At 40.4% G+C, this 13,345-nt stretch overlaps 1 protein-coding gene and 1 pseudogene across 5 annotated transcripts in view; both read left to right on the top strand.

Annotated features, from left to right (window-relative positions):
- Positions 1-13,345, top strand: part of LOC145494418 (protein mono-ADP-ribosyltransferase PARP14-like) — a 74,884-nt pseudogene that overhangs the window by 32,758 nt on the left and 28,781 nt on the right. The gene's annotated exons all lie outside the window — the stretch shown is intronic.
- Positions 1-13,345, top strand: part of LOC145494416 (uncharacterized) — a 78,757-nt gene that overhangs the window by 58,495 nt on the left and 6,917 nt on the right. For 2 of the 4 annotated variants that reach the window (XM_081473879.1, XM_081473880.1), the window contains exons 9-13: positions 6,083-6,316; positions 6,802-7,041; positions 7,869-8,752; positions 9,521-11,162; positions 11,627-13,124. In XM_081473879.1, coding sequence (XP_081330005.1) covers positions 6,083-6,316; positions 6,802-7,041; positions 7,869-8,752; positions 9,521-10,192 — 2,030 coding nt within the window. In that variant the 3' untranslated portion in view covers positions 10,193-11,162; positions 11,627-13,124. Of the gene's footprint in view, positions 1-6,082; positions 6,317-6,801; positions 7,042-7,868; positions 8,753-9,520; positions 11,602-11,626; positions 13,125-13,345 lie in introns of those variants that run through there. The other 2 variants (XM_081473882.1, XM_081473881.1) reach the window with 2 other exon arrangements.

Genomic DNA, 13,345 nt, shown 5'->3' with positions numbered 1-13,345 from the left:
CCAGTGTGACAAAGACAAAATGTTGAACCAAAACCAGGACAAGGTCTATCGATTATTCAGTAGACATCTCCACGGCCAACACATCAACATGAAATCTATGATCTCATTTTCATGGATTACAAGTCACTAGGTAAAACAACTGCTTAGAATACATTTTTTTCTCCCTGCGTTTTGGACTGAAACTAGCAAGCATGATTGTAGAGCAATCAATAATTAGCTGACCTATAACCCTTTGTACATCTTAAATGAAAAGAAACGAGCTAAATGAGAATAATACTCACCTTGTTGAACCACGCTCCCCTTTGGGTGGGGGGGAACTCATATGAAAAGGTCGCAGGTGGACTCTGGTCTCACTTAGAGTGTTTTTGGCAAAACACCACAGACTATTTTTAACTGTCAAAGTATCTTTTAGAGTGCACTTAAAGAAATAATGATAAAAGGAACATTCTTATTTCCATTTTTGGGCTCGATTTCTGCCGGTTTCTCAAATCAGGTCTACTTATGAAGGCTCCTTTCTAGAACAGTGGCTGGTAATTGAGTTATTTTGTTTTAAGTGGTATCTTTTAGGGCTCAAATAAAGCTCGAGCCACACGCAGACTGGTCTCCTTTAGGGGTTTAATACAAATTTTTTGACAAACATCCCCAACCTTTTCCTTTTGAGTTCCCCACTCCCCCCCCCCCCCCCCCCCCAGGATTAATGCACACCTGACTAAAAATAGATACAATATCCTAATTATATTTTGGTGGGAAAAGATCACAACATGTGCACAATTTTTCCTGCTTGAAGCATGTGTTTTAGTATTCCTGGAAGTAAGAATTTTGTACCTAAGTTCTGGGTTTAAGTAATCCTGCATGTAATATATCAAACGCGAAAGACCGTGTTTGACCACATTTCCAAACACCCAGAAGAGAGTTGAAAATACGACGCGCAGCAGAGTATTTACGTCGACGTGTTTGGAAATGTGGTCAAATACTGTCTTGAGTGTTTTATATATCTTCTCAATTGTAACTAAAAGTAAGGAGAAAACGGTGAAATAAAATTGTAAAAATCTATGCTAATTAAGATCAGATATCTAAACAACGTCACGGTCATGATTTCCTTTGTTTAGACTTGATGAATTATTAATGAGTTTGAGAATAGGGTTTCTTACATGTTCCTAGTTTTAGTAATTTGTTTTCCCGGTTTTATTAATCTGGCATTTATGATTTTTTATGCATTTTGGGTTTTGGTAATTTTGTGTTTTGCGTTTTAGTATTCCAGGTTTAAGTATTCTGGTCTTCCGGTCTTCTGGTGTTCTGGTGTTCTGCTGTTCCGGGTTTCAGTACTAGCTGTCTAAGCTCTCGTAATCGACAACCTCCCATAAGCGACCACCTAGGCTTGACATTTTGGGTGGTCCCTTATGGGAGCTTCAACTGTACAGTATTACCTTCTGGAAATATAAAAATATAAAAAGTAAGCTACACTGTAAGTTCAATCTGATTTTTCTCGGTGTATGCTAGAAATGGCATTTGGACACCTTTCACATCAGTCTTCATGGGGTACATACATGTAATCGTATATATCATCATGTGTAGCCACAAAGAACAAAGGAGGCATTCAGTACCGTCCCATTGGAAACTCAAAAATGGAATAAAAACTCTTACAATTTGACTGTGAAAATAACATTTTCAAGTGATACCTTTCTTCTTATTTTCATGGCTTATTCTAGCAGTTTCAGCAAGATTCGTCTGAACTACACCTATTTTCTTCAGTTGCACCCTCCTGAGAGAAGTCTGGAACCAATGAGCTTATCAGCTGCATGTATGAATGTGATCCAGTGACATCACTCCCTGAAATCTGGGTACTACATGTAGATATTTTGAATAAATTCCAGCTGTAATTTGGATACAGTTAGTTGCATGCTTGCATGAGTTTAAATTCTGGAAGATTCTTTGATAATCACAAATTTATTTTATTCCTTTTTTCAATGTTTACCTTCCGATGCAGGATCAATAAAATTATGGAAAGCTGGTAGTTTTTATCAGTTTATCAGTTTGTGCCTGGTGAAAAATTCTTGTTTTCTTTGTTGTGTCTACTCTCACTTAAGATATTCTTGTGTACTGAATTATTTCTTTCTGTGCTGTCTTTGTGATTGTCTTCAAAATAGTTCCATTCAAATGAAAGTGAAGCAATTGGTACTGGTCAAGAGTGTATTTGTTTCAGCGGTGAATTAGTTTGACCACTAAATGTACAGTGTAAAGCAAATCAGTACACTGTAACATTCAGAATATTGCATGCAATCATTATCTATTAATTTATTCTCTCATTCATTACATTTCAGTCTACTAGTAAAGCCAGTATTTTACCCAGCAGTTCTCTTATCAGATGATTTTTCTCTCATTAACCGAATGGCCCTGACAGAATCTTATTATAAATACATAATTTCTGCATCTATGTTAACAGTGACATGGTGTCAGCTCATTGGTTCAGACACTCATCTCGCTTAGGAGTGTGCAACACAAGGTGATGACTGAAATTCAGAATTTTATGTTCGAGTGGCAAGACAAAAATCTCACGAGTGAGCGCGGCGAATGAGTGAGATATTGTTCTTGCCACGAGATCATAAAATTCATATCTTCAAGCTAACTTGTAATGTTCTTTTATTATATAGACATACTAATGACAACGTTTTTTGACGATTTTCCGAAGATTTCCGACCACTTTCCGAAGATTTACAAAGATTCTTCAAAACTTGTCCAAAGGTCACACGAACGTTGCCGAACATTTTCCGAAAATTTCCGAAGATCGCCGAAGACTTTCGAAGAACACCCGAAGAATTTTCGATGATATACCAACGAAATTAAGTACAAAGTGAAATCATTGATATCTTCACTAGTGAGGATATGGAAAATACGCCACTCGAGTCCCGGATGTGGTTTGTATTAGTTTTAATGTGGTTTGTATTAATTTTACAGGTGGCGTATTTTCTAGTAAAACACTGGAATACTTCGAGCCTAGGCTGAATATTCTTATTTTTTTTCTGATGTTAGACTTAAAATATTCTTGTGAATATTCTTATATTTTAGTGTATGACATTTCTGTTTTTAGATGTATTTGGTGTCTGGATGTAAAGTAAGTAATTTTGCAGCCAGCGTGCAGGCATTAAAGCCTGATAAATTATGACGCACAACGTCTTGCAGAAATGTTATTAGCATCAAACATAACGGCTAGTGTTGTTTTTGTTGCATTGTGGTTAGTTTTGCTGTTTAGAGAAAAGTTAATTTTTAAAAAAATTGTATTTACAAATTTCCAACACGCAAAATAATATTCTCTTCAAAATCTCAGCTTCGAGTTTATTCTTAAAATATTCTTAAAATTTCGCAAATGTCATCCTCGATATTCTTATAAAACATATTCTTATAAAAAGAAAGAGTGCACGCATTCTGCTCAGCTGATAGAAACGGATCTGCATGCAGTGAGTAGGTTTGGACTGTAAGGAAATTTATGTGGATACAAACATAACAAACCATCTATAGTTTCACAGGTGGCATTGTGTTTTATGTCTTATTAAAACTACCAGGGAAAGAATGTTTACAATTATTTTGGCGTATTCATATTGCAAAACGTTTGAATGTGACTTATTTTCTGATCTATACACGATGATTTTGCTTTATGTGATGTTTTTATAAACCGGACTAATTGCTGGTCATTGTGGTACAGTAAGGGAAGAGTCCACCACTTCTCACAAACAGCCACAGTCTTTAAAAATTTCATTATAGCATTGCTGTAATGAAATTAACGTGCTGGAGAGTTCAGTGACGTTAATCGAGAATGCCACGATGATTTCAATCAGTTACGTTCATTGAGAGACAATGATTTGACTGCAAAATTATAACCTACAAAGAAAGGCTATCTGAAACGATTTTATGAGGGGACTACCCATATGAAAACTGGGCTCATAGCTTATAAAAATATTTATGTGTAAGAAAGGAAGAAGGAAAACTCATTCTTTAAAACCTGGTTAGGAGCAGGGTACATTTTTAAAGTAAAAAAAGAATTTAATTGCGAAGTATGGTATAATTTTGGAATGAAATTATTCTAGGGGCACAGTTTCGATGGCGACACTTGTTTAAAAACCACGTAGCTAGTTAACTATCACTAAAACACAAAAGCTGAAACTATTTAATACTGCTGTTAAAACAATACAGTGATGAACGTTTTCTTTACCGGATGTAGTGCGTTAAATACTTATTGCAGATATTTGATAGTAGGAAAAAATGCAACATTGTTTTAACAGGTTTTATCAACCTTGTAAGTATAATGTTACAGTTATTAATTGACTAGTTAATTTTATATCCTTACATCCAAGCAAACAAGAAAGCCGCAAGTTCTGCTGAGAAGGACCAGGAAAATAACACAGAGAGTGGTGGTGCCTCTAATGAGAATCGTCGCCATAGCGACCTGTTATGTAAGTCTGAGCGATCCACCTGGCAAAAGGTACAACCGCGCATTCAGCATTCAAGAGCACAAAGAGAAGGTATTATCAGTCACGAGTGTTGATAAAAGAGTACATAATGATTTACATTCCCGAGACTTCCTGATGTTTTTAATGGTAAATTATTTATTAGTTTGTTTTTGTCTAGGTTCCTTCGTCTACGCAGTCGCTCCTGTTAGTTGCGGTAGTTCACGTTTTATCTCACATTGAAGTGATGAATGACTATTTTCTCGGTCGAATGGAAAATGGGTGCACAGGAACTAAATTTATCTAGCGATGTTATTTTTTATAATGCGTTAGACTGACTAGATTTTTATCGCCATGCAGGGAAATAGCAATATACCTGAAGCAAGACGTGATGTTTATAACTGGTTGGGTCTCGTCTGATATGACCAATCGAAATTCAGGGCACTTGGGTGCGGAATTGTTATTGGAAATGCTAGATTACCTCCGGCATGTGATGCGATTCCCATTACCCAACCACTCCCTCTTCCCCAAAATTTCCAAAGTTTAGTAGCAGTTTCTTCAGAAGGTAACAACTATTTCGAAGCATTTTTTAGCATACTTAAAAGAAAGGTCTCCATGGCCATAGGTCTTGAATGTTCGCTTTCAAAGGAGACGATTTTCAATATTATGACAAGCAACCAGGTGAGAGAAGTGGTCTGAAATCGGCACTTATTCTATTTCAGCGCAAGGGCCAGGAGGTGGAAGTCGAAACAATGCGACTACGGCTAGAGCCCCTCGCGGAAGAACCCAAAGTCGGGGCAGTACAGGGACGTCAAATCGATCAGTTCCTTACCGAAATGAACTAAGTGAAGGAGTTGGTAGACGTTTTCACAGTGAGGATGGTCATGGAAGAAGGGGAAAGCGAGGACGTGGCTTTGACGGTGCACGAGGAAGGTCCAGAGGAAGGGGAGGTGAGAAACAGAGTGCGGTATGGCCACGCACTTTGAACGGAAAACGTACCTCAATACTGTCGACGGCAGGTATTCGCGGTAATGACTGAACATCTCCAGGAGTACGTGAAAATAAAACGGACTATTATATACCATAAAATTGTTGGCAAATTGATTTTTTCAGGTTTCAGTACACTTCTTACAGTTAGTAGCGGCGACAATTTCTTTTTACTGAACACTTTCTCAGTTCTCATGACATTTCCATCATGAGTCTGAATTGATGCTGTGTGAACAAACTATTAAGAATCCCAACAGGGTAGTGACTCTATGAATGAGGGAAACGTAGCAAATGGTGTCATTAAACCATAAACCTCAATAGTACAGTAGATTCTCGTTGATACCACTACCGGCGTGATATCAGATCTCAGTCGGGGTAAACGGGGTAGGCTCAAATTATAGCCCTTTCAGCATGTCATGCTAAAAAGATACGAGTTAATTTTGTCTGCCATCGACTCTTGTCTGCCGTAGAATAAATATTATCAGTATTCGCAGTAGCTAGACAGAGTTTTAAAAAAGGTTACCATTTGGTATTGCCACTTGTCAAGTATTTTTGGGTGGAGACACCTTTTGTTCTCCGTTTGCTGGTAGCAGGGTAACGCGTAGCGGCGTAGTGAATCAATTTTTTTTTTTCTTACTTCTTTTTGAGAACAGGACCTATTTACCAACGTGGAGCTGGGCCCCCCGACCCCGTGTCCTTGGGATTTACCCAGCCAGACATCAAGTACGAGTGGAACAAGTTGTATGTGTTAGGTTTGCACCACAGGACAACACGTGACGGAATAAAGAATTACATCGAGAGAATCAGCGGTTATGATGTAAAGGACGTGAAATGGTTTAAGCCAAATGGAAAAGCCATTGTTACACTACAAACTAAAACAATTTCAGGTAAATTGTTACCCTAGCAGCGTTTGAAAGTTGCATGCGAAAAAAAAAATCACACTATCCATCCAAATTTAATAGAAATTCTGCGTCATATCTGGCTGAGTAAGAAATAAACCTTTGTCCTAACCTGTTTTAACAGCAGTTAGTTTCATACCTCGGGTAACGTCACCCCTGCTTTAAGTAAATTTATTATATTTGTTGCTTCAACGCAAACGCCACGGTAAAATTGAACAATGCTGATTGTAAGTTGCTTCTGTGCCAGCAATAAAAATACACACATGCCCTACCATTAAGACCAGTCAAGGTTTCTGTCCGTGCATATTTGGCAAGGAGTTAGGCCCAGGCTGACTACCAAAGTCAGACAAATCCGGAAGTGGGCAGGAGTGGGGACCTTCATGACTACTAGCTGTCATTGCTGTATACATTACAAACTGCACGATATGAGATTGTCTCACTAGTTACTACTTTGGTAATGGTAATTTTTTCAGATTTTGCGAAGATTGTCAGAGAAGCGGCGAAAAAGCCAGTTGATGGTGTAAACGTGTTAATTGAAAGAGCACCCGAATGTAAGAGCATATATGTCAGCGGATTTTTGGAAAACACATCACAAGAGCAAGTGGAAACGTACTTTGACGAAATTGGTGCCCTGGAGAATGTTGTCTTCAATCCAGCCTGGGACAAAGAAGGGAAGGACAAGAGAGCTATTGTGTATTTCAAAGAAAAGAAAAGTAAGTCGAAAAAAGAAACTAGGTAAATTATGATTATGATTAATGATTAAAGCTAGTTTCAGTGGCGGACCTAGGGAAAGGGCCCAGGGGGCCCAGCCCACCCACCCCCCACCCCCCCCCCCCCCCACTTATTGTGGGTAAAAAAAGAGGAAGAAATCACAGAAGGAAGAAAAGCTGGCAGGGCAAGCAAGACACCCCCCCCCCCCCCCCCATGTTTTTACATGCAGGTGACTAACAACGACAAGGCAATTTTGTTAACAAATGAATTAACACTTTTGTTATGGATCGGATGGATCCCGCTAATACTTAGATTCAATCAGTCCCTCATCCTATGTCAGAACTATCCTTTCGCTCAATATAAAGAGACAGAATGCACATCCGTTTAGAATCGTGAAAAGTCTCTGTCGTACGTTGTTCCGGTTCTTTGACTGAAACACGATTTTCGGTCATTTAAGAGACGGCTTAGAGACTTATTTCGATGACGTATTTAATTAAGGCATTTTTTCACTCGTTAGTCCTTTTGTTTAATGACGTTCGCGGTGCTAAATTAAGAACAAAAGAAAGGATGAAATATATTCAAGATTATTATTTTGGTCGTAACGTGAAGATTGGATATAGATATTTGCCATTCTGCATGGTTTTGTATTAACTGCTCGACGCTAATTCGATTTTTTACGTAAGTTGCGTGGTTGCCCTTTTTAGTGCTCTGTCGTCAAATTTTTAAAGAAAGCGCTCGTGGCAATTTAAAACATTAAAATTGCTGATGTATGTATCCGATTTTCTCCGACAATTTAATAGTGTGCTGTAACTTACGTTCTTGTCTACAGGTGTAAAGAAATCTACTAAGAAGGACCAATTCATTGATGGTAAGCCTTTGCATGTAGAGGCTTTCTACCCTTTTATGGGAACACTAGTGCCAGTTGACCAACCAACAAGACGATCGCGGCCTACATCAGGTGACATCCAAGCAGCTGGACAGCATCAATTTTACAAAGCTGTAGACAAGGACATCATGGAATTTTTAATGAAATCCAATCAAGAGGAAAAATTGAGAGGACTTCTATATTCGGACGAACAAGCTCGCGTAAAGTGGACAAATGAAGAAGGATACGTTCTCGTAAAACACGACGCACCGGGAAATAAGGTGGACAAGGAATTTGATGAGAACACTTGGAAAAACTGCTGCTCAAAAATAATTGACAGCTTTATTGACAGTTGTGCTGCGAAAGAATTTCCAGTCGAAGAGGACATTTGGGAAGCAGTAGCCGATCAGTTGCCACAGATGGAAAGAATCCTTCCTAAGTTCACAGCGCAAGTTAAGCTGTTGAAGGAATCTCATACAGTTAAATTGATTTGCCAGGAATCTAATATGTCAGATTTTGCAGAAAAGCTCTCAGATCGGTTAAAAGCCATCAAACAAGAAGAACTTGAGAAAAAGTTAGAGCAGAAGATGTTGACTGACATATCGAGTGAAAAACTACAACTTCTACAAAATGCCAGAATCGAAGACATTTTGAAGAAAGAGTTTCATCAAGATCTTCAAGTAAAGATCGACTTGAGCAACAAAAATCTTGTAATAAAGACGCCTAAAGGACACATGACATCTGTCATGCCTTATCTCAGACAGCGCCTGGACGAAATTGACCAATACGCCATAGCCATGCCCCCAGCAATCTTAGACATCTTGAAAACAAAGGTTGGGAAAAGAAACGTATCAAGAAAACCGGCTCAACATTGATAACAATAGGCATTGTTATAAGACCTAAAATTGGTCTTATATGGTCATTTTGAACAATGGCGGTATAAGCTTCTAAATGCCCGCGGGAGTTTTTTAAATTTCCGATTACCATACGAGCGCGAAATTTAAACGATCGGAAAGACTGAATGGAAGACAAATTCTCCCGAGGGGAGATGGTATTGGTATAATCCTGTCGGTACAAATAGTTGCGGTGGGGTGGCTGGTAGGGTGACGGTTGTACACATGTATTTAAAAGTGAAAGTAAAAGCTGCCGACAAGTAAGGCATCTTTTTGCTTTAAAATTGCTCTAACCTGATAAACTCACCACGCGTAGGAATGAAAGTGAAGTTCGCATTTGGCTAGATTGCGAACAGGCTCTCTTTCGCTCTAAAACCCATAAGATCAGTGTAGGATGAACGCGAAAATAGCGAGCGCGATAATCGAGCGGCAAAGCTGCTCGCTTCGCGCTCCCGCTGTTTCCGCGTTCGACCCACGGATTGAAAAGCAGGAGGAGAGACTGCTTTCAGTCGAGCATTCGGCCACAGATTAATAGCTCTTAACAGCGCTTCGCCCACCCCCAAGTGCAACTTAATTGTTCTGCCGAAAGTTTTCCGAATAACGGCGACGATTTTGGTTTGGCTTCGGACGAAGTTCCTCAGGGTTACCAAGAACAAAAGGCTATTCATTTTTGCTTAACGTGTGATGTTGAGCTGGAACAATAGACCATTTCTTGATACGAAGATGACTAATGAATTGCAAGGATGTGCTTTTAACGTTGATGAAAAAAGCAAAAAAGTCATCCTTCTTGGACGGACACCTTCTGAAACCAAGCAAGGGAGAGAAACGACAAAAAGCGTGCTAATAAGCGATCGCAATCTTTCAGTTGTCGACTCAGATAATGACCTGATGCGTTCAAAAAACTGGGACGATCTCTGCAAGAAAATGGTGAAACGCCTGACGATCCGCCACAAACGTGAATTAACTTGCATAGCAGTCTTTGGGTTCAAAGAAGATGTCACAGCGGCCGTAAAGAAAATGAGAGATTTTCTCAACGAGAATAAAGCAACAGAGGGCCGGTTCCGACTCGATTCGTCGATTCATCGAAAATTCTTCAATGATTATTACACGGATGATCTTCAGGCAATCGAAGAAGAACTGACCTACTATGCAGTCAAGATTTCTTTACATGAAAGAGGGGGCTTAATCAGATTCTCAGGAACTGAAGAAGGTGTCAGAGAGGTCGAGGAGAGGATGTACGCTCTACAAGATGAAATAAGGGAGAAAAGTTTCATCATGTCCACCCCTGGCATGCGAAACTTCGGGGAATATCGAAGAAGAACAGGTTTGTTGAATGGCGTCCATCATGCCAAACCAGCAATGCCCATCGGCCCCTGGGCAACCCCTGGGCATTAGCTAGCAGTTCGTGAAACAAATAAAAAGGCATGCCAAGCTAGGTCCGCTGGCAAAATGCTCCACAATATTGCAAGATCTAGCCGATCATTTTTTACCATCTCATGGTGACCTCTTACAGATAGATGGCCGTGCATCACATTTTAATTGTTTGGTCACTGGAACAGAAGCCAGGAGTTTTTTATGTAAAAGTTAAGAGGCCATTAAAAATCCCGTCCCTTGGATTGCGAACGTGAGCAATCACCCAACTAGATGAGTAAATCTTTATTGCTAACTAATGCCCAGGAAGGATGGTTATTGCTTAAGTAATTGATTAGTTTAGGTCTTCCGGGGTTCCTAGGCCCAGGGTGAATAAATTGGCCTGCTAGTGTAACAACTGGAAGAAAGGTTATTGTCGGGAATACTTCACATGTTGCTAACCACCGGTCCATTTATGGTGCTTCGCTGGTCCCAAAAGGAAGGTCGTTAATTACTTGCCATTTCTGATAGCCATATGTTTACACACTTGAACTTTCAAAGCTCACTTACACATCTGTATTATATGAATAGAGAGATTAATTTCTGTAAAAAAAAACAGAGGTGCTGAGTCGATGGGGCACGTAAAACACATTTGTTGGGACGAAAGGCAAATGCCAGAAACATCAATCAGCTTTTCTTAACTGAATTACCTACGTCAGTTTACTTACCATTATCATCGTCAAGTTAGTAATCAACTTTGTGCCGTCTCTTAATCGTGCTCTAGGCTGACGTGTTAGTGTGCTCTGTGGGGTCAAAGTTCAATCTTACCATTGGTGCGATTGCAAATGCCATGAGCAAAGCTGCCGGTCCAGCTTTACAGGACGAGTTGAGGAAGTTGAAAGAGACGACAGCTGATATGGGTGACATTGTTCACACGGGCCGTGGAAACTTGCCCTGCCGTTAGGTTATTTACTGTGTATGTTGCCCGTGGAAAGGACATGCTGAGCAAGAAGAGGTCAGGATAAGAATATCCTCGTGCCAAATGAGATCATTTTATTGGCAGCGTCGTAAAACTTGGCTGCAGTTTTAGTTTTAGCATAGGTCTTCTAAAAATGACGAGGTTGTTTTTAGAAATGACAAGGACTCCAGGCTTAAGACACGGAACATTGTGTATTGTTGAGACAATTCTAAGACTCACAGTGCGTTCCTTTGGGATCATCTGGATCAGGATTAGTGATGCGAGATCACTCCGATAATGTTGGAGTCGACGAATTCTCTCTGGGGAAGGATTCATCGGTTCCTTTGATGCACCCATATCCGAGTGATCTCGATCGTTGATCCTGATCCGGATGATCCCAAAGTGACGCACCCTTAAATTACCTACTAGAAGTGGATCAGTAAAAAGCAGCCTGGAGCTTGTTACACGTAAATGAATTCAAGGGCTTATTCCTTAATGTCATTTGTTGTTTTCATCCACAGACTCTAAGGGAACTGTTTCGAAAGTGCTTTGACAAGGCGTCCGAATTGGGTGCTTGCTCAATTGCTTTACCACTTGTAGGGACTGGTAACCTTGGTTTCCCGTATGAAACCGCCGTCCATATTATGATCCAGGCAGCTGTTGACTACAGTCAGGCAAATCCAGAGTCACCCTTAGAGGAGTTTCGGTTTATAGTGTGCGGCGGTGATCAGAAAGGAATTACAGCTTTCCAAGAGACGTTTGCAGAGTTCAAGAAGGGACATATGCCAGTGCTTAAGCCTCGAAAGCGAGAAGCTCGTAAGAACAAACCAATTCCTGTTGGATCCGATTTCAAATGCAAAGCAGTTCGCATCGGAAACATCGAGTTCAAGGTTGTGAAAGGAGTCATCACCAAGGAAAACTGCGATGCAATCTGTAATGTAGTCACTCAAGATCTTGACATGAGCAGTGGAAATTTAAGCAAAGTCATCTCTACAGCCTGTGGTAGCACAGTCGAAGAGGAGTTAAAGTTGAAAGCTCCTCAGCGTCCAGGATCTGTTGTGACCACTTCTGCTGGACGCCTGTCTGCGAAACATATCGTGCATATGGTTGTGCGGTGTGGAACAAAGCAGCATCTTCAAACATGCGCGGAGAAAGCTCTCAAAGAAGTCGATTCCTTAGGTTTGGTGTCAGTGTCCATTCCAGCGGTTGGTAGTGGTGGACTGGGACGGACAGCTGAAGACTCAGCAAAGGTGGTTTTCGGAGCAATCCGCGCACTCCTGACCAAGAGACCTTTTAGTTCACTTCGTGAGATACGAGTTGTAGTCTTTGACCCTTCCCTTGTTGGTGCATTCGTGGTCGAGTTGGATGCAATGCAGCAAGAAAATTTGGGCTCCTGCCAGCGCGAAGACGACGACGAAGACGATGATGATGATGGTGAAGAGGGGTTAGAAGCTTGTCTGGCTTCAGCTGATGAGTTAACGAAGAAGTATTGTTACAAAAGGGTCATTGTGATTGGGCGGGAAAAGTCACTTGATGAAGCTATGACAGCCTTAAAGGACGGAGTCGCCAGTGCCTGCAATAAGCCACGTGTCATCAAACACGAAATCATTAGTCGTTTTCCAAGACGTTGTATACGGGAACTGAAGCGAATGTCGCGCGCTCAGGATGTGAAATTTGACCAACCAGAGCCAGATACTATTACACTGGAAGGGCTTCCCAAAGATGTGATGGAAATGAACTCAGAGGTATCAAATGCCATCCAGGTACAGATGGAAAGAGAGCACAAAGAAGAGCGTGAGGATCAGATTTCTAAAACTGTTCAGTGGTATTTGGTCAATCCAGCTGGAAAACTCGACCCCTTTGATAAAATAGCCAACAATGATATAGAATCAGCTTATGAAGCAAAGAAACCATCGCTTTTATTCGCACATCAGAATCTGAAGGCTGAGATGAACTTTGGATACAAAGAGGTCACGTTCTTGAGAACGGGTGGTGTCAAAAGGGTCCTTCGTAAAGATGGTAAGAACACGGTGGGGAGTTCACTTTTTAACTACGAAACACATAAATTTCACAGTCATACATTAATGCCCATACAAAGTCCGGCTTTTTCTCATTGATTTCCTTTTTATGCTAAAATTACTAAAATAACTGTTGATATATGTGTCATCGTTGACAACCTTGGGAAGCCTTCACCGGTGATCATCCATAAATTTTCAAAATACTTTGAGTGATGGCAACTG

The sequence above is a fragment of the Orbicella franksi genome, chromosome 8 (genome assembly GCF_964199315.1).
Source record: "Orbicella franksi chromosome 8, jaOrbFran1.1, whole genome shotgun sequence".
NCBI classification, from domain to species: Eukaryota; Metazoa; Cnidaria; class Anthozoa; order Scleractinia; family Merulinidae; genus Orbicella; species Orbicella franksi.
The sequence above is the reverse complement of the archived record's forward strand: the minus strand, read 5'-3'. Positions and strand labels throughout refer to the sequence as shown.